At 43.2% G+C, this 22,320-nt stretch overlaps 1 protein-coding gene across 1 annotated transcript; it reads right to left on the minus strand.

The window, feature by feature from the left end:
- Positions 1-1,182: 1,182 nt before the first annotated feature.
- Positions 1,183-16,999, minus strand: LOC138297113 (trypsin-like). The gene is made up of 5 exons (XM_069236613.1): positions 16,921-16,999; positions 14,155-14,341; positions 8,545-8,804; positions 6,919-7,055; positions 1,183-1,332 (listed from the first exon to the last, which is right to left on the minus strand). The coding sequence occupies exons 1-5, from the start codon at positions 16,997-16,999 to the stop codon at positions 1,183-1,185; spliced, it is 813 nt and encodes a 270-aa protein (XP_069092714.1).
- Between the last annotated feature and the right edge of the window lie 5,321 nt (positions 17,000-22,320).

The following is a 22,320-nucleotide window of genomic DNA, read 5'->3' on the forward strand; positions in this document are numbered from 1 at the left end:
GGACCTGCAAGAGTGCAATAAATGGTCTGGGGTTGTCTGGTAGTGGATTATAGGAATAAACAGGCCTGAGATGGTTTGAAGATTATGCAGTGTTGGTATTTGGCATGTTAACATTTAATAGCGCCAGCTGCGGGTTTCTAAGCAGAGCTTTAGGCACCAGCGCTCATTCTTTTAACTTTTACCCAGTGGCACTTTGATTCCAGAAGTTGTACTAGTACTCATTGAAGTGTGTTGCAGCTTTACTCTAGCGCACGCGGGTAAATGATTTCTGATCCACCATAAAGCTAAAATACTTTTTCATTATTTGTGCATGATACTAAAACCGCCTTGTCCATCCTAGTATTCACTGACCACTGACATAACAGAGTGACGGCATGAGCTGAGCAGAGATCTGACATCACAAAATAAGAGTCAATGAAGAAGTGTATCTCCCGGCTTTCCCTCCCTCCTTTCCTGTGGGACCTGCCCCAGTGAGCCTCAGAGATCTCCAAGGGCAGACTTTGTCAGAAGGGTAGGGGTTTTCCTGACACTATACTCATCTGTGTTGACAGGTTGTGACACACTCAAAACACACAGACCCCTCGGGGCCACAAACATGCGTTCATGAGTCCACACATTTACACTCCCGTCAGATCTTTCAGACACTCATAACTGCAGTTGCACCCACACACTCACAGCCAACGCCTCAAACACACTCAGGCTGCGGCCACTACACACAAACATGCATAGACCGCATCAGAAGTGAATATACTGGGGTGCTTGCAGAAATATCTTTAATTGGGAAGTACAGAGGCACATTTAATTTGCATACAATATGTAATCTACTACTTGACTATAGAGATAGGGTCACATCTTCTGTATGGTAAGCATGACCGGAAATGTGACAATATGTTTAAAATATATCACAAATGTGCACGCGACAGAGTGTTGCGTGAATAAAGCCTTTAGTTCTCTTTCATTATGAGTTTAAAGTGAAATTCCAACCACCATGACTACTTGAGACAAATGATGACAACTTTTGGGCCATAAAGCACGTATAAAAATCTCATTCCGGACAGTGCCACCTGAGGTGCAACATGTTGAGTAGTACATGATATTAGGCGCTTTGTAATACGTAGCTACTTCCTTATGACATTTTTTACATGAAACCGTCATCGATGTTGCCTGTACGCATTCCATGTATTAGTTTTCAGACATGACTTGATAGATCCACGAATGATAGTTGCAGACTTTGGTGAATACAGTTGGGTGCCCCGCCACGGCGCACTTATATGCCCAGGAGACAATTCCCTGAAGCTCTCCGTTGCACACCAGTGGTCCTCCCGAATCTCCCTGCAGTGGAATCAGAAAGAGTCTGTATTAGAAAGTGCAATATATTTGTCTTGAACATAAACGGGGCTGATGGGTAGCCTGACTGATCTGGAACTTTTAAAATGTTTAAATATGCAGAGATTTCTTGTGGAAAATGTAAGCTAATCTTTTAATCGGTTCGTTCATTTATTAGCTAATCGAGGTAGACATCAGTCAGACGACTGTCTAGTAGCTTCCATCAGTTCCAACCAGGTACAGTCGAACTGACAAAGCACCAGTCACCTGCCAACCACATCACTACCCTAATATAGTAAATGACTGCAGTTGATATGTGACGTCACAATGATTACAACCAGGGTCAGCAGACTATGTCAAAAGCACTTTCGTTTGAACTATTCTTCCCTAGAAAATGATAGATAATGGCTAAGGAAACATTTATAGCAGTGTCTTTGTGTGTTTTTAAACCACTCGACTTTATTACACAAAACAGGAATCTTTGTCCTGTTACCACACATTCTTAACCACAGTAACTTTTGACAGCGACCCATTAAACTGTTTTGTAAGAGATTATAGGTTGCATGGAAGCATGTTTATCTTTACAGAGCAACTTTCTCATTTATTATCTGCTTCTGCAACCATACTATGTTTTTCATATGACTGCAAAGAGACCAAGTAGTGGTCCGGAAAAGAGTTATGGTGTCACCATGTTTTACAAGGAATGAACTGTTCTTTGTGGTTTATTAAAATCATTTTGCCAGTAACCGGGATTTGCAGTATCCTTATAAATATACATCAGGAAATACTTTAGGCATTTGTGCTGAAATATTGATTATATTTTTAGGGTCGCACAAAAGAAAAACTGAAATTTATCATTTGCAAATACACACCTTACAATTGTAGCACAAAACCCACATTCTTTCGTTTGTATAATATTCATATTATTATTGTTAGTGTATGCAGACTTCGCAGATGTTTCAGGCCCACATTAGCACTCTGACCTGACAAGACGGAATGGGACAAGTGTCACTTGCCTCAGGAATAGTAGCATAAATTCCTATATCTATTATTGAAATGTTCCCTTCCATTGCCAAAATGATCATGTTTCTTTTTTCGGTCATGATTTACATGAGAGTCTGTGCAAAACTTCAGTAAATACCCTGCTATATGTTTTTTTTCCAAATGTCCTCCTAGTTTGCTGGCTAATGCTTTTCACTGACAAATCCTTGCTGCGCCCACAATAAACCCAGCACATGGCACATAGGCGGTGGCTGGACCTGTGAGGGTGCTTTCACCACCTTGGGACCTATTGGGGATGAACTCATCAATGTCATGGCACTTTGGGCAGCAGCATAGACTGGCACTGTCCTTCTGGGAAAACAACTGAAATCTGACCATTTGAGAGGGAGTTCACACTGATGGAGCTCTGATAGACATGAACTCCCATCCAGTGGCATAGTTTAGTCAGTGAGATTTACGGGGTGTGGCTCGTGAAATTCCCAACTAAAAAACAGTATGCTAAAGAGTGAAGGGATAACCAAGGTTTGGGATATACTGTTCCCATGAAGAACAGGTTCAATACAGATTTGCATTAGATGTCCCTGTGTCTACGTTCCTGATAAAAAATAAAAAAAAAAACTAAAACTTTTTTTGTCAAATGAGAAAATCCAACAAAGGCATAGGACCCAACTCATGGCCCCCAGATCCAACTCTCAAGCCAAGAATGCATTTTTTTTGGGGGGGATGGGTCACACCCCAAACAACGCCCCCTCAGAAGCTACACCCTTGCTAACACCGCCAGAGCACCTCTCACTGACAGTACATGTGTTTCAGGTCATTTCCAGAAATCTATATGCATTATCAGCATTGCTACAAACAGTTTTTCTGATCTGTGTTACTCGTGTGACAGCATTAATTTTAAGTTATCTGGGTGTGAGTATTTATAATTCTGCCCAACATCAGCTTGACAGGCAGAAGTCTGTGATGCCACATAGGAAAGGTGGATGTTTCTGGCAGTGTAATAGTTGGATGGTGGATGGGGAATCGGAAAGAGAGGTTGGGCTCTTGCAGTCTTTTCTAGTATCTTGAAGGTCAATCTCAACCTGCAGAAGACCCCAGAGTAATGTTAGTTTAAAACACGACTGACCACCCTAGAACACTTGTGAGAGAAACCGACCAACCTATGCTCAAGCGTGAAGGTGGCAGAGCCTGCTTTTCTTAGTTTGGAAAGACTGGACTAAAATGCACCCCAATATCATAGATTCCTGGATGAACTGTCAAGAATGATAGAGTCCTGGATGAGTGGTCGGCAGTCCTCTTGGTAAAAAAGTAAGGTTGTTGTTATTTCCTAACAGACAAAGGAAAGGTAAAACCTAAAAATGCCTGCTCTCAACTTGAATTGATTTCTCTAGGCACCAACTGTTAGATAATGTGGTGGACCTTGGTGTGTTTATCAACTCCTCAGAAACGTGCTGCTTGGGAATGTCACCCATTCATGAAATTCTTTTTCTGTGTCCCTCTATCTGACAAAAGAAAAAGTGTGCAATGTCACTAGTATCAACTGTTATTTGAAGAGTTCATTCTGATGTCACATCCTGAAAGGTTAATTTAATTGATAGCCATAAGTAACTCTGTGATTTTTTGCAAATCCCCAAAAACTAAACACCTTGTGTTTTGCTCATGTTCTGACAAGAAGGGTTGTGATGTGCATCTTATATATTCAACTGGAAAGCCAACATAACAGAACAATGCTTAAAGTCTTTGGTTCTTAACCAGGGGTCCAAAGATCCCAAGGGGGCCTTACTGCTTTCTTCAGGGGTCTGCAACTGTTTAGACAATTAAATTATATTTGCATGTTGATAAAATATATAAACATAGAAAAGCAAAATAGAAAACATTTAAAAACACTCTGTAAATCTGAAGTAGTGCAAAACTAAATGCTAATAATTAAACTGGTAATTAGGATTGGAATACAAGGTCCTCTGTCCCAAACAAAACAGGGCACTCTCTCCCCCCAAACTGACTGTCCGTCACATTTAGAGATAAGTGAACCATCAGTTTTCCGTTAGAAGAGCCTTCATTGGCTTCATTGATGGAAAGCTACCTCTAAAGGCCTGACGTAGCAGGGACCGTCAGAGTAAAGCCCGCACGCCACCCACTTCATTTAGAGTGGGCAGGTTAGTGGGTTTTATTGGCATCTCTTCACCCCAGAAGAAACATTGTAGTGTGTGACAGAAAAAAATGACGTTCACTTCCAGGAACAAAGCTCTCCACTTGTGGAGTTTAACATGTTACTGCTGTGAAACTTACATATGGTAAGCTTTCTTCAGCAGTCTTCACCTGTGTGAACTTGTGTAAACGGTCAAGCTTTGGTAAGCCTTTTACAGTCAGCAAAATTGCAGGGGAAATCACATAGAACCTTAGTGTGGCCTGGTAGTTATTGTATTTACACAGACAAGCTCTTATACACTTATCATATTCAGTGAATGAGCAACCATGCATATATATTTTTTAAACCTAGGTCCTCCCACATTCATAGGAGGAAAATAAGAGGAGCAGCTTCCCACAGGAGTTCCTGCCTATCTCCAAAGGCAGATAACTTGTTTTGAAACTCCTACCCTTCTCACACTCTTATTTGTAGAGCTTGCGTGTTCAAAGGCAGTACATTGGACACTTTTCCTGGTTTTCTGGGAACTGTTTGTGTGGGCCCTATTGTTCCTAGACGTAATTGTCATGGAGTCACTCTCACAGTCTGCCATGTATGACTGTTTCACACCTTTATGGCGTCTTTGGTGTGCGGTACCCCGTCACCTTCCGCCTTTGAGCTGTCCCTTTCTGTCCTTGTTCTGTTGTATTCCATGTGTGTCTGTTCCAACTCATCTCTCTGCTTGCTTCTTGTTTGCTGAGAGGATATGTTCCTTCTGTCAAAGTTGTTTTCTCTGTTTACTGAGTGTAAATGTTGCATCTGTGAATAATGTTTCCAGAGTCCCCTTTGGAACTGGCTGTCCTCATCTTTGGGGCTTTGGTATCTTCTACTCTGCTTTCTCTGCCCCTTCTATTCCACATGCCTCTCACTTTCTTGTTCTTTAAGGCTTCCTTGCTGCTTTCAAGGTATCCTGCCATCATCTTCAGTGTTAACTGGCCCTGGTAGGCATTTTCTGAGGTGTGGGACTGTGCCACCTGTGCTTATGGTTGTGTTGGGGTGAGGTCTATATCAGTATGTACTCTAGACTCGGAATCCATTTCCTTTATAATTTTTCTGTCCTTTTCGATCTTCCAGTGGTGCTCGTTTTGTATGGTGATGCTTTCTTCACATGTTATTGGGGTTTAACCCTTCTCTGTTGTGTCCCAAGCCCTTCACATGTTTAGGTAGTATGGATCTCTATCGATGTTGGGAGTGCCTTTCTGGAAGCTGTCGTTTTTGTTCCCAATCCATTTGGTTGCTGTTGGTAGTCCCAGTGATTAATCAGGTTTCTCTGCTCTCTCTTTGTTGAATGGTCCTTTTGGTGCAGACCGTCATTTGGTTTGTGCTTTACCAGGCTGGTGATCGGTCCCCTGGACTAAGTCTGCACCTTCTGTGGCTCAGTTGCTTTCTGTCATGGCATCTCCTGCTTATGTTCTCCCCTACGTTCCTTCCCAGAGCATTCCCTTGATCCTCCGCTCTACATGGTTAGTCTGCTGGGCCTCTTTTATATGTTGTGGACCATCTGGTTGTGTGATGTGGCTTGCTTTGCATTGACTAGTTTCAGTAATATCTTTCTGACAGTTTAGATGGCTGCTCATTCTTATCAGTATTTAATTGCGAAAACAGCATGCAGGTTTTGCTGGAAGGGGTTTTCCCTGCCTTTGTTTTCCACTGAGTGCTTCATTGTTGTTTGGCTGTCTCTATTGTTTTTGATCCTTGGGACGCAACCTATTTTGCTTAGTTTTCTTTGCGGTTTATGCATTGCATTTTCCTGCGTAATACACTTTTGTGTGCTTGCTATGTCCAGATATATTCAATACACTGTGTCCCATTGCACCTCATGCCAGCCCTGCTTCTACTCCAACAGTGGGCGTGGATGCATTGATCTGTTGATAGCTGCTTATTATCTTGTGTATTTATTGTAAAAGTTTGACCTTATTCCTTTTTCCAGACATGGAGGTTTAGCCAATTTAAAAAATAAATTGTAGTATTATGGTTACAAGGAGGCTATCTCTACGGTTGGGTTACCATCGTAATGAGGTCTACCTTGAGGAAGATTTGGAGTAAGTGTACAGAAGATTACCAGTAAATAATAGGGGTATTCATTTTCCTGCACACCAACCTATGGTCCCTATTGATCTTTGAAAGGGGTGGAGCATAAATAGCCATCCTGAATGGCTCTCAGCGAGCACAGTCAATAGGCTCAACATCATATGTAGAGTCTGGAAGCGATGCTTAAAGCACGAGGAAAAATTGAAAAATTTGGGTAATTTTCAAATAATTTGGTAAAATGACACAGATTCTGCAGTTGAACTTGTGAAATATTCCAGTACTGTCATGGTGTCCCGAGCATGTTCTAGACACCCTGGTCTGTAACGTGGAGCATGACTTAGTTTATTGCAACCACGATAAGCTATCATTCTTACCTGGCAAGTGCTCCATCCTCCCTGCATGTAACCAGAGCACATCATGTTGTTTGTGTATTCAGATGGGTAGGCCTGCTGACACTGCTCACTGGAGATAATTGGCTGATTCAGGCACTGAAGAGCATTTGCATTCATCACTGGAAGGAGAAGACACTACTATTTAGTTATTATTTATTTGGAGCAGGAACGTTTCTAACAGTAACAGTGGATGAGCTAAAACATGAATAATTAGAGCATTTTACATTATGCTGCTTAACACAGATTTTGCTGTTTCTAAGCAATGGAAATGATAGATTTTAATATTACAGAATATAACCTCCAAATCCTAAAGGCTGAGCTTTGTCTGCTAACCAATGAACTCATATCCTACAGTACACACCAGATGACAGCACTGACCAATAAACTAACTGAGCCTGTTTCACAAACGTAAATGTACACTTTAGTGTAAGTTTATTATTTTTTGGTATTCCCAAATTACTAGCTTTGTTTTGCTACTAGTATTTGACATCTCAAATATTGTATGCTTTGCACCTTGCGGTACCCTTTGGAAACTCATGTATGCATGCTGCATAATGGCTGACTATTCTGTTGTTGTGAAAAAAAATCAAATAAAGAAATTAAAAGAAACATACTAATAGTAATTTTATGGTGGTGGAGACTCCACAGTCCCGACGTTTAACAGCACACATGCAAAGGTAGGACAGGCCTGTCTTTTGAAGTGTGGAATCTCTGTCACAAGTGCGTAGTCTGCAGTAGTAAACTTACTTTTAGTCAAATTAAAAAATACGAAAAGAATAGTAAATACACACAAAAGAGGAAGTTTACCTTTGTGAAAATGGATCACTAAGCCATCCTAATAGCTTTTAAAGATTGCACTACTGAATGTCGACCTTGGAATATCGTGGGACAAAATTATCCACGTCAGAATATTGAAGAACATAATATTGATGGGTAAGTGCATAAACTGACGTTTAGATTTAATATTCCTAACTCCACATCTACGCCTTGAAGATATATGTACTCTGTAGGTACATATGAGTGGAGTTAGATAAAGAAAATCTAGATTACTTACTTGAGCACGTTGTTGTTTGATATTTTCTCCTCAATAATTTGTCCCATCATTACTCTGGGGTCGATGTGAGGGTGTACACCTATTTTAGGTGAGGCAAGTTCACAGGGGGGACAGGATGCAGCAGTGGGGTTGCTAGTAGAAGTTGGATTTGAGGAAGGAGTTAAAATAGAGGGCTCAGATTGAGTTTTGCTAGGTAAAGAAGTCCACTGGAGTAGTGGAAGAATCTGAAAGGAACGGACCTTTCATCCTTTTGTGGTGGTAAATAGAGTACCATTGAATTGGGTAATAGTAATGTCTGATATATGCAGCACATAGACAATATACATCTGTGGCATGAAGAAATATATGAAAACAAGTAAATACTAAGATTTGATCCCTTGTAATTTTAACAACTGTACTTAAATTTTATACTGAAGAGATACAGATGGGCAGCAATGTGAACAGAAACAGAGAGACAAGCAACTAAACAAATAGCTAAAATGATGCAAAAATACAAAACATACAACATGCAGATCTTTACATAGCTCTGAACTTATAGGAATTGCTCATTTTACCTCCATTAGTCACCATATTTCCCCAGCCAGATACAGTGCACCAAGTACCGGTGGCCACACAGCTGGATGGGAGTGGAATCGGATAGACGTACTGGTTGTACTGTGCCGCTTGAGCTAGCTTGATCAGCATGATATCGTTATCAAAAACTTGAGGGTTGTAATTCGGGTGCCGGATTTGCTTAGCAGCATATATAAATTGTTCAGTGCCTTCATTCGCAGATAGGATATGTTCACCAAGGCGTACAACCATTGTACCAGGTCTATAAAAGAAAAAACATGGATAAAAATAAAAGACAGAAATAAACAGAGTGAGCGAGAGAAAAAGATGGAGAAAGAGATAGAGGCAAAGGGAGGAAGAGGAAGCAAGGTAATAAGTTAAATATCAGAAGCAGAGGTAGACATGTAGAAAAAACGTGAGAAGTGGTTGAGATTGATGTTATGCATGAGTCACGTGAGAAGTAGAGAGCAATGTAGTTCATGTGGAGTCACAGAAGGAGAAAGTAGTGTAGAGCATCTGGAGTTTCAGGATACCATTTTTTGTGATTTTTAGTAGGCCACCGTGAAATGTAGAAAATATTAGAAAAATGCATTTTGCCAAGGGCCCACTGACATTTTTCCTGACTCACAGACAGCAGTTTATTGGTCCAGGAAAGGTGCCTAAAGTGCTACCCTCATAGTGGTAGAGGTTCAACAGGAGCTACACAGCACGAGCATGGTAGTGGCCGTATACCGTGTAGTGAACAATAGTAGTGAACAGGACCGGTTTACCTTATGTCACTGGAGTGAGGCCTACAGGCTCACTTAGCTTTTTATAAGTTCCTCTGCTGTGTGCTTAAATAACCCTTGGCCTAGATCAGGTAGATGTGGAGTGCTGCATAGCGCAGGAGTAGTGAGTCTATGTTAGTTGCAAGTGTGCCTGCGAAGGATACAGTACAAGGATGGAGTTGTACAGTGCAGTGCATGTGTGGTTAGTACATGTGCTGGGTGTATGTATGCCTAAGAGAAGTACATTACATGAGCGATGTAGTGCTGTGCAGGGCGTGTGCAGGGACAGCAGGGACAGCATGTGCTGGGTGTGATTGTGCTTGCGTGAAGTGTGTGTGTTTTAAAATAAGAGAACTCTGGCAGAATATAAGAAAGCCTCAATACTGAACAGTGTGAACAGATTGAGTGTGCGTACTGAATGCATGTGTACATGTAAGTGTACAATGAATAGAGGTATTTGTGCTGGACAGTAAGTGTACACTGAGTGTGCCTGCAATGGTACATTGTTTGGAGAACCCTGGGTTCATTTTGGGAAAGCCAGGACTGCCTGGTAAAGACATGAGGAGGAGAGGAATCTCTCAAGACAGATTGGTGGATTGCTACATTCATGTGAGGTTGGTGGGGACTCACTGGAGGGAAAAGGACAAGACTTCCTTTACATTTCGAAGACCGCTCTTTGATTCCGTGATAGAGCACAAGGAAGGTGCCTGGACACATCTCAGAAAGGGAGAAAGGGGGGAGGATAAGACCATCAGAAAGAGTAGGGCTGAGGGTCTAGAAGTATCCCAATGATGCACATATCACTGTGGCTGACAGGTGTAAAGTCTTACCATTCCCATGAATTATGTTGTGGACAATCCACTCCAGAGTCATGTCTGCTGCGACATACCTCTTTCATGAAGGAAGATGATAAAGAGATGTGTCCACTTAAAAAAAAAGCAGAATCTTCAAAGACCCAGACCCTAAGTTACATTTGGTGTCTGGAAAAGAACTATGAAAAGGGTAGGTTGATTACCCAAAAATGTGTCATCTGCCAAACAGCCAGATAGGCTAAGCAAGGAGGGGAAGCTCTGCACCAGGACTGGGAGCAAAAGCCAGCTAGTCTGTCTGCTGGGTGAGGGATACTACCCAGGGAAAGCAAGATCACCTACCCTAGAGCCTGGAGCATGATTGCCTGCCTACTTGCCAAGACCAGGGTGTCCTGTGAGGAAGAGGAGGGTGTTGGAAGGAGTGAGGTCCAGTGAGTAGCCCTACTGAGAGGAATCCCTGATCTCAGTGTGAGGAGAGCAACTGCGCACCGATCAAGTCATAGCTCATGTGCAGTAACAGGCCGATGACCACTGTAAACCTGGAGGGGGCCGCCACGATTTTAGCCATCTGAAGTGTGCTGTGTGGGAAGCACCAAGCCTGAACTACCACACCGCTGTGACCCTGTATGCCAGAAGGGGCCAATCGTGATCTTTATTGGGCCAGAGCGTGAGACTTCTGTCTGCTGTACTGAGGGCAATTGCACCAAAATCCGTAACCCTAATAATAATCAAAGTGGCAACCTTATATGTCATGAGGGGCTGTCAGTATCACTGTGGCCAAATTTTAAGGTCGTGACACAGACGAGAGGATTACTGCTGTGACTAGAGGGTCTAGCCCACGAACTGCACCTGACTGTTTCCCAAAGGATCGAAGGATGCTACTGAGGGCATCACACCCTTGCTGGAGCTCCATCTGGCAGCCAGAGAATCCCTTCCTCCTCTTTTAGGGGAAAAGCAACTTATCTGTTTTGCCCAGTCACTGGAAACCGACCAGCAGCACTGCTCTACAAGAAGAGCATGCATTGCCTGTCGCGCTCTCCCGCAGTGCTGAGCCTGTCGCACCCCCCGCAGTGCTGAGCCTGTTGCGCCCCCCAGTGCTGAGCCTGTCGCGCCCCCCCAGTGCTGAGCCTGTCGCGCCCCCCAGTGCTGAGCCTGTCGTGCCCCCCCCAGTGCTGAGCCTGTCGTGCCCCCCTCAGTGATGAGCCTGTCATGCCCCCCTCAGTGCTGAGCCTGCCGCGGCCCCCCCAGTGCTGAGCCTGCCGCGCCTCCCCCCAGTGCTGAGCCTGCCGAGGACCCCCAGTGCTGAGGTCCTATTTTCTAATCCAAACAGGAAGGGCATGCCATTACAGGGCAGTTTGCCTCAGCAAGGCAGCATGGAACGACTCTTGGTGGCCCACCACCCTCGGACCACCCCCAACACCCACCACCCACGCACGCAACCTTGGTATCATACTGGACTCGTCTCTCTCCATGACCCAGCAAATCAACACCATATCATCCTTCTGCTTCAACACCCTTCACATGCTACGCAAAACTTTCAATGGGATTCCATTAAAAACTAGAAGAATAGTCACCCACACCCTCATAAGCAGCAGACTGGACTACGGCAACGCCCTCTACGCAGGGACCACAGCCAAGCTTCTAAGAAAACTCCAGCGAATCCAGAACACAGCCGCACGTCTCATCCTCCACCTCCCTTGCCACGAACACATATCCACCCACCTCAGATCTCTACACTGGCTGCCCATCAACAAAAGGATAATTTTCCAAATCCTTGTCCACGCTCACAAAGCCCTCCTTGACACTGGACCGGCCTACCTCAATGAACAAGTCAACTTCCACATACCAACTCGACAGCTCCGCTCCGCCGACCTCGCCCTCACTACAGTCCCCTGCATCTAACGTACCACCTTTGGTGGCAGATCCTTCTCCCACCTCACCGCCAAGACCTGGAACTGCCTTCCCACCAACCTAGGCAAGATCCAGGACCTCCTAACCTTCAGAAAGCACCTAAAAACATGGCTTTTCGAGCAGTAACCGGCCAAAACCCCCTGCCTTGAGACCATACCGGGTGAGTAGCGTGCTTAAGAAATTTATTTAATTGATTGATTGATCTTACATTTTTTAAGCTCAAGTTATAGATGCAACAGACGATGGTGCCCCAATTTTGGGGTCATTGCAGTGGAAGAAGATAACCATGCATACAGCACAACATTTTTAAAAAATTACTGTCTGTGCCAGCTGCAAGCATTCATTCATCTCTGCCAGGCTGACCATCTTGTCTCTTTACTATGTGCATGAGAGAAACAGATCAGCACTTGATTGAGGGAGAAGGAGGAAACGATGCCAGCCAGTACATAATTCTTATTTGCACAGTTTTCTACCCAATAAAATATGACGGGTTTTTTAAAGAAAATACTTACTGGTTGGTGGAGCACTGATGATTATAGTTACATCCTCTTGCCTTACAGGCATTCTAGTCTGTTTATTTGTATGTATTTTTATGTGTTTTACATATTTGTATTAGAACAGTTATAATGTCTATGCATGTGATGGATAATGAAGCTTTCACTGATTAGCCACAGGTACCACTGAGGGTCAGGTACATTCATGCACTAATCAAAACATGGTCATGTAATACATAATAGAACTTATGCAATAGAAACAGCTCATTATGACGCACACCACATGATAAGGCTCCCACAATAGAAGAACATTGTGATTTCATGCTCAGATGAAACACGCCAATCACAAATGCATACACAGAAACATTGAGCACTGGCTAGAAATAGCTCTGGATCATTTTCTAATCAATGTAATCAGTAAAGAGGGCATCCCTTGAGTGGCACCTGGGCGTTACCAAGGAACCACCTATGGATTTCTGAACAACATAATATCTGCTAAAAAGCGCCAAATGGTGTACACCTGTTTCGGCAGGCATAATGTTTAAGAAAAGTTTTATTTTCCCAAAAACTTTCTAATTTCGCATGTGTGCTGTAAAGTACAGCACTTATACAAAATAAAACATTTTAAAGCTATATCTAAGCATAGCATTTTTTACTTGAACTGTGTCCCTTCTGCACAATTCCTATGCTAGACGTCACACAGATATCATACCAGTTGAATCATTGGAGTGAGGATTACCTACATCTGAGAATCCAAACGTCTGTGGCATCTTGTGGGGTGCTCCACTAAGACAGGACCAAATAGAAGTCATATTCATTCTGTTAGAAATGCAGAAATCTTGAAAACATCTTTGTAGCCCCATCCAGAAGGCTCAATCCACGTGGAGAGCAGAATTATTGGAGTCCATGTTTGACTGATGACTAGTAATCTATTTTGCTGTTGCCCTGTAGACCTTTCTTTAGGTGGTCCTCTTGAACACCTAGACTTAATTTGTTGTAATTTATGTGTGTGGCCTACCTATCCTAAATGTGTTCTCATAAAAGAAATACTCTTTACCCTCTCCCTCAAAGAGCATTTTGTTGCATGGTCTTTGCGCAATAGGAAATATTACTCCAGATTCAACTCCAATGCATCTGCCTGGGAAATCATCTTTGCGCAGAGGTTTTCATCAAGACATTCTATTAACATGTTCATCTTCACAAGATGTGTCTCACAGGACAAACATTACTCTCTAAAACATTGTAAAATCAGGGAAGGACCGCATGGATAATTCCCTTTTGTGCAATGGCTATTGTGGTTGGACGTTGCACATTTGAGTCCATCTTCTTGTTCATATATAGTTTGTTGCACTACTACTGTATGCCACAAGAGATCATTTCTGGTCAACCTGTTTTTATCACAGGTCACACAATATTCACAGTAATGAACAAGCAATGCTACTAATTCATGAAATGGCTCCTTTTACATCTTTAGACCAAGGGAGATCTTTCATAAATATTACATACCCAAAAGGCACAGGAAAATGTCTAAGGAAAAATGTGTGAGATACATGGATTTTGTATTCTCTATAGAACAAATTAAAATGTATATTTCAACGCATTTCAGTGTGAACAGAGTTAAAGACACTCACATGCCCTGACAATGTGCAGCTGATAGGATCCACCATTGATTGATTAAGGATCCTCCACAAAAGTGATCTCCTTTGTCTGTCTTATATGTCAGAAACACCTGCCAGGGGATGCTTCCATAGGCACAGCTGTAGCCATTGATGATATCATTGACATTTTCGACCTTTTCAACCTTTGTTGGGTAGGCAGCTGTAAAACACAAGTCAACAGACATTTCAAAGGACATGGAACAGCAGTTCTCAAAGGACCTATTCTCGGGTATAAAAGGCATATCACGATGTAATTACCATTTACAAACATCCCCAAATGAAAATTACAGCTAAGGATTATATGCAAGTATACTGGATATTTTGCTGTAGTAGGGTTAGGCTGGTGGTGGTTTGGAGGGTAGCAGGGAACATGATAAATTAGGCATAGGTTAACTTGTTTTATGGTGGTGTAATCCTGTATAATTTACAGAATTTCACATTGAAATTGTTGTGCAAAATGTGTGCTTAAGCCACACTGAGTGAACAAGACTCCATTTGGGGAAATAACCTATCACAGGAGTGCTGGATGAACACGAATAAACAAAATATCAATGCCTGTTAGCATTGCACAAGATTTTCAATATTTTTAGCACGAAATGTATCTTTGCATCCAAGGTGTGCACAAGGATACAAGTCACCTTGAAAAAACAGAGCAAAATGCCAGACCTATACTTCGCCTAACTTCACAGAATTTTAATTAATTTTTTGGGCATTTTGTGGAATCTCCCCAAAGAAAATTAGACACATTTCACCAAGCTTAAGATAAACACGCCCACAATCTGAACTCAAGACATATTTAGAATAGTGTATCATATCCCACCATGAGCCAGATTGAAAGAAAATCCCAAGACAGAGATGGCTGGAAAGCCCTGGTTCATGGCCTATACCCCAGGAGGGATAGTAGGCATAAATAAATAATTAAGTAAACTTTGGCATATGCCAACTTCAGGTCCTTAAAGTCATAATAATATAGAATGCATATGGATACCTATGCCTTGTGTTTTGTAACCAATGCTCTATATACTTATACTCTTTTCTAAATTAATAAAACCTTTTTGAAATTAAAAAATTGGAATACTAATAATGACTGTGTTGTAGAGGAGAGCAAGCACCCTGTCGCACTGGTGTTTAATTTATGAATATGATAAATAGGAACCTGCAATATCGAAACCAAAGCACTCATCCTTTCCAAACATGAACAGAAAAATATTTTAGATTAATGAGCACAGACATCTTTGCAGTGCATTGTAGTTCCTACCTATAACTCCTGTGGACGCCCTTCCCTGTCAGATGAGGATCTTTGTTCCAAACACATTAGTGTGGTTGAAGAATGCTTTTTCTTCAAATGTAAACCTTTTTAAAATAAAGAGTCTTGCCTCCAGTCACAGGGCATTGACTGTTAACGTTGCTCTTTTCATTTATTGATACTTTTGTAACAGCCTTCGTATGCGTTTTACATCTCTTATGCTGGAGGTTCTAGAGGATGGCCTCGTCGCCTTCATACCCGCATGGATATGGATCCACACAAGTACTCACAACACAGACAATTTAAGGCATGTGCTAAGTGGCTCCCAACTTCGAAGCGGCCCCATGGAAAAGTGAATTTTCTATTTCACCTCTGTCTATTTCTGTATCTCAACCTTTCTTCCTCTCTCTGCCTACCTCAACTTCTTCTTCTGACTCTGTCTCTCTCTACTTGGAGTCATCCAATGGATTTTTGACACTTGGGCTGTTTTCATGTAACCCTATTTCTGTTTTAGTGTAACGCTGTTTCTGAAAGTTTAATTTCAGTATTGCTTGGCAGCATTCGAGCTGTAATAGCAAAAATAAGTATTATAATTTAAGGTTGGTCAGAAAAGGGTCCCGGAAATATGTCTTTCTGGAGCCCCTAAATTCCTTAGGGGAACGCTGCTTTTTATCAGTGCCAGCAACCCTTTCAAGTTCACGGCTTGGTCCTATATCCATTGCTGCCTTTCAGGGCAACTGCCCCTCCCTCTGCTGAGCTACACTTCTCTTGTACACCCCTCGCAAACTCCACTGACTGCCCATGAAAACAAGTCCAAAGATTAACTATAAATGTATAATCCACAAAGTGTTTGACACAAAGCATGCTACCTACCTAGGGCATACATTAGCCATGTTTGGACAATCCAGCTCAGAAGCCTGTGTTCTGATGTGGTATTGTGTTTCCCCTCTGATTCACACTCCCAGCCCCTCACTTTCGAATCATCTCGCTGCTCTCTTACATGTAAAAAAGTCCCTTTATACTTTTTGAAAAATCTTCAAAGCCACTTGCTGTTCACACAGCGCTTCCGAGCTATGAATATTAAGAATTTACTGACCGCGTAGGGAAGTGGTAGGTGCAGTCAATGGCGCAAGTGATGTGGCCCCCCTGCAGAATGTGATGAGGGGCTCCCAAGTCTCTCATATCCGACACATATTTATTGGCCTGCAGCAGAAAGAGAATGGTTGGGGCCCTTGGAGGGTTAGAGACTCCAGCACTGCAGGGGCTGCAGGGGGTGTTATGCCACTGGGTGCATTTTTTGGAAGCTGCATAGTTTAAAAATATGTAAATGTGAATCTGAATGAAAAAGCTTGAAACGAGAGCCTGGATTATGACAGTATCACCCAGTGTATAAAAGCCATCACCCATTGATGTTATGGATTTCATGATAGTGGTATGTTCCTAAGCCTTCTAGTGAACGGCAACGTGCATTGACACTGTCTTCATCGGCTTACCTGCCTGGTGCCAGGCTGCCAAGACCAGCAGGAGAAAGAGCTTCATCTTGAGGCTGCTGGTGTCTCCGAGGTTGTACATCTATTGCAACTGGAAGAAAACCTTTATATACGTTTCCTTATCAGATCCTCTACGTTAGAGGTACTTAAAACGTGTACAGTGCAGGCTAATTATGTCATATCTTTATCACCTGCCCATTAAAAATATGACCTTGCAAGGAGAATTCCCCCCATATGTATACCTTTTGGGCGATAACGGTGCCATTAATGATAGACATCAATGGTGCACAATCACTTCACGTATCTATAAATTGTTTACGTCGAAGTGCACACATTGAAAACGAATACTTCCAGTTGAGGGTGACATTGGCCGCAGCCTATCACGCGTCTGTGCATTAAAAGGTCCAGGGGTTCACACTTGGTTATACAATTGTAAGATTACAAAAGGAGACCCTGTTGTAAAAACGAAGTGTTTCGTGTTTATTTAACGTGTTAAGTTTGGTTAACTTTCGAGAAACATAAAACGTGTACTATTCTATATGGTAAGATTTAAAGTTACACAGAATGAAAATCGGGAAGCGAAACATGCATCCGATGCTACAAGGGTGAAGTAAAAAGAAAGACTGTACAATAATGCAGACTTTCTTGGCCTAAATGATACCATCAAAATGAATTCCATGCACTCACTGTCCACTAGACACTCATCCAATCGCCTGTAAATGTCAGTTTCGAGTATAGATGTCTTCTGTGGAGTTGGAACGGCCCTTCCCACCAGTGACAGTGAGTCGGAACCAGACCTTGGTCTTCGTGAAATGAGAATGAAAATGGACGTCCAAGGACCGCTGGGGCAGAGTTTCATCCTCACAGAGGGGAGATGGTGCAATGTATTGCCTTGGTCACTACACGTGTCCTGGTGGCCGGTACACTTTTCAGAGGTGGCAGTGGAGGGAAACCTTGGCCATTCCCTTAGATAGCTCAGGAATTAAGGAACAGAAGGGAAAGAACACAGGCTGGGTTGCCCTCTGTGGGCAGCATTTACCCTCCATCTTGCAATGAGTATTCTTCGGAAGGTAGCTGTGAATAGCTGAAGTAACCCTAACAACAGGTGTTCAATCCGTGTTCACAAAGTACTTACAGTGAGTACAGGTTTAAATTAATTGTTAGCAATCAGTTAATGCAAAATACATTACTCATAATGCTCCCAGGTAAATATTGAGCATAAGGGGTTACACATGCCCCAATCCTTTGGACCTAATTTACACGAGGAGTCCAGTGGGCAGCTGCCCTGGGGCACATCTGCGTCCCCTAACGCAATAATTAGGTTGCCAACGGGCTCTGCATGTGCAGAAAGGTTAAAGGTGCGAAGTCTCTTATGACAACACAGTGGGCAGACAATTTGAGGGTAAGGCCTCTCAGTTTACACCATAAACGTGTCCATGAGACATGTTTTGAGGTGTAGTTTGCAGAGTCCCTCAGGATCAGGAGCAACACAAAATGTTGCCTAAGAGCAAAAAGACGGGTAAACTGTAAGCGGCTACAGAAAATAGAGTGAATGGGGCAGCTGCACACGTCTCAGAGTTTTGTCCAAAGGGCCCGTGACGTAGGGTGACCACCCGTCCGTAAATTTCACGGACTGTCCGTAATTTCGCCCTGCTGTCCGTTGTCCGTGATGAAAGCTTTAACGGACGGCATTTGTCCGTAATTTTAGCTTTCACCTAAAGGGCAACGGAGGCAGGGCGAAATTAGGGGCAGAGGAGTTTCCCCAGCTGGGCTGGAAGGCAGGGGGTCTCCTGTGCTCTGAGAGAGGGAGGGGCAGACAGATAAGAAAAGGCCTTCTTGCCAGGGGGTCTCCTTCCCTAAAGACCTGCAAATGTGCCCAACTGGTAAATCTGCAAAAACAAAGGGGCTTGAAAACCTGCATTGACTTTACTGAAAGGAATCACTTGAAGTTTTCTGGTGGCAAATATATTTCTTTCAGAGAGGTATTGTAATGGTGTTCCAAGGTGAGCTGTGGAGTGTGTGGTTTTAATGGAGTGTTATACATTTTTTTATCACTAGGTATAAACTGTATATTATTCAAATCTGTATTTGAGAAGCACTTTTTTTTTATTTAACCGAAATGTATGTGTGCATTTTGTAGCAGCCTTTATTATGATGTAATTGTATTTTCTCACAGTTCTTTCAGGTACCTCTGTACCTCATAGTACTATCCATCATTGGGAAAGCTAATAGGTCTCATCTACGAAAGTGTTATTGGCTTTGCTAATGTGTTTTAGCCATTAGCCATGTTATACACCAGAGTAGCTGCTGTTCAGCATGGCTTAAAGCTAGTGGCATAGTGGTGTGGAGTGGAGTAGAGTAGCATAGGAGCAGTGGCGTAGAGCCCAGTGGTGCAAAGTACAGTGCAGTGGGGTACAGTGCAGTTGTTTAGAGTGCGTTAGCGTAGAGTGCGGTGGCATGGAGTGGCATGGGACAGAGTAGAGTAGCATAGAGTGCAGTGGAGTAGAGTGGCATACAATAGAGTAGCAGAGAGAGCAGTAGTGTAGAGTGGTGCAGTGGCATAGATTGCAGAGTAGACTCACATTGCAGGGAGTGCAGTGGTGTAGTGTAGTGCAGAGTAGGGCAACGTGCTGTAGAGTGGAGTGATGCAGAGTAGAGTGGCATAGAGTGGAGTGGTATAGAATGCAGTAGTACATAGTACATTGGTGTATAGTACGGTGGTGGAGAGTGCAACACTGCAGAGTAGAGTGTCAGTGCAGTGATGCAGAGTGGAGTAGAGTGGCACAGAGTAGAGGGCAGTGGCGTACAGTGCAGTTGTTTAGAGTGCATTGGCGCAGAGTGCAATGGCATAGAGTGGCATGGGGTAGAGTTACATAGAGTGCAGTGGAGTAGAGTGGCATACAATAGAGTAGCAGAGAGTGCAGTAATGCAGAATGGTGCAGTGTCATAGAGTGCAGAGTAGACTCATGTGGCATAGAGTGTAGTGGTGTAGAGTGGTGCAGAGTGGAGCATTGTAGAGTGGTGTAGAGTATAGTGCCTAGAGTGCAGTGGCATAGAGTAGAGTGGTGTAGAGTGCAGAGTAGAGTGTCAGTGCAGTGGTGTAGAGTGGTACAGAGAACAGTGGCATAGAGTACAGTGGTGCAGAGTAAAGGGCAGTGCAGTTGTTTAGAGTCCACTGGTGTAGAGTGCAGTTGCATAGAGTGGCATTGGGCAGGGTAGAGTGGCATAGAATGCAGTGGAATAGAGTATTTTGGTGCAAAATGCAGTAGTACAGGGCAGAGTGGTGTAGAGTATAGTGGTGGCCAGAGCAGTGTTGCAGAGTGTCAGCTTGCAGTGGTGTAGAGTGCATTGAACTAGAGTGCAGTGGTCAGAGTGGTATAGAGTACAGTGGCATAGAATAGATTGTTTCAGAGTAGAGTGCAGTTGCATAGAGTGGAGAGGTGAAGGGTAGAGTGCAGTGGCATAGAATGCAGTGGCACAGAGTGCAGTGGCATAAAGCAGATTATTTCACAGTAGAGTGAGGTGGCTTAGAGTGGAGAAGTGCAGGTTAGAGTGGAGTTGCATAAAGTGGCATAGAGTGTGATGGCATAGAGTAAAGTAGTGTAGAGTGCTGTGGCATAGAGTGCAGAGGTGCAGAGTAGATTAGAATGATGTACAGTGTACTGATGTAGAGTGCAGGGGCATAGAGTTGAGTGTTATAGAGTAAAGTGCATTAGCATAGAGTGTATTAGCTTAGAGTGCAGTGGCATACAGTGCAGCGTTGCAGAGTGGCAGACAGTGGAGTTGTGCGGATTAGATTGGTGTTGCCTAGACTGGAGTGGTATGGCGTGCAGACGAGCAGAGCGCAGTGGTGTAGAGAGGCGCAAAGTGCGGTGGCTTAGAGTAGAGTAGTACAGAATAGAGTAGAGAGGCATAGTGTGAAGTAGCATAGAGAGCAGTGGCATAATGTGGAGTGGTTCTGAATGGAGAAGAGAACAGTGGCATGGAGTGGCGTAAAGTGGAGTGATACAGAGTAGGGTGCAATTCTGATATATTCTGAAGTCTATGTAAATGTTGTCATGTGGTAGAAAAAACTCCTTCCTAACCCCAGTATCCAGCAAGATTGTTGCATAAATCCTCTCACTTTGAAGTCAGAGAAAGGAAAGTAAACACTAAATTCCCACCGAAGACAGAGCCTGACATTTGACTTTGTTCTTTGAATGCACAGCAAATATGATAAGATAAGAACAAGATTTACATACCTGTTTACAGAAAGGGAGCACTCAGCAGGATACTGTAAATAAGGTTTTGGCAAGGGAAGGGACGAATTCAAGCTGCATAGCCTAAAACACATAAAGCCAGCAAATTGAAAGCAACAAATTGTGAGTTACAAACCACAAGGCCAATGGCAAGCAACTGGCAGAATGCATTCACAAGGAAGCACTATGAATTTACTTAAAGTGACAGCTGTGGGATACTTTGTGGGGAAAGTCCAGTATTTTAGTCCATATCTTGCAGAGGTTTGGCTACATCAATCACCCAGGTAGTATGACTAGAAGACCTGGAGTGGTTTCCATGTTGCAGGATAGGTCTGTACACCCATTCTATCAGTTTGCCACCATTTCCTATGGTACAGAGCTTCTGGCACACCTCTTGAAGGGTTAGTGCTAGGTAGCAGACATGAAATAGGGCATTTAATGATTATTTAAGGTGATTGTAAGTAAGGAGTTGACCAGGGTGAAGATGGTAGTCTGCCACAAGGGTTTGGAAATTTAGTCGCTCACTGTTCAGAAACAAAGTCCCCAATTCTAAGACACCTGCAACATGCCACTGATGGAGTTGCTCTGAGCACAGCCGTCCTGTGCGAGTGGGAAGGCTTAGCAAAGGTAGTGCAGGAGCATAGGGTTTCTTCGTGTCAGTGAGTTTACAGGTTCTGGCAAAGCAAGAGTAAGCCATGCATGATAACCCCGGATGGTGATCCATAGAATGGTCAGTAGGAAACGATGAGCAGTGCATTAAGCCTTCCTTAAAAGTCTTTACTGGTAAACCCCATCTCATGCAGGGAGGTGGGCAGAAAGCCAGTGACCCACCCATTGGACCTGTGCAGCTGAATAAAAGCATTCTAAGTCCAGAAGATCTAATCCACCCGCAGTCACAGTTAGCTTTAGAGTGGAAAGAGCTCCTGATGGCGCCGCAGCGACCAAATCAGATGTGTGGCCTGTCTGAAGAAGGAATGAAGGACAAGCAGGGGAAGGTTTGCAAAATAATACTATCATTGGGGTAGCACACCATCTTCGCTAGTGCCACATGGCCTCTACAGAAAGCAGAAGAGAAGACCAAAAAGCAAACTGGGCTTGGAGGGACCGTTCGCTCTGCCGAGAATTTCATCCTGGAAATCAGTGTAAGAATGGTAGATATTAATCA

Source organism: Pleurodeles waltl, chromosome 5 (assembly GCF_031143425.1).
Source record: "Pleurodeles waltl isolate 20211129_DDA chromosome 5, aPleWal1.hap1.20221129, whole genome shotgun sequence".
In the NCBI taxonomy this organism is placed as follows: Eukaryota; Metazoa; Chordata; class Amphibia; order Caudata; family Salamandridae; genus Pleurodeles; species Pleurodeles waltl.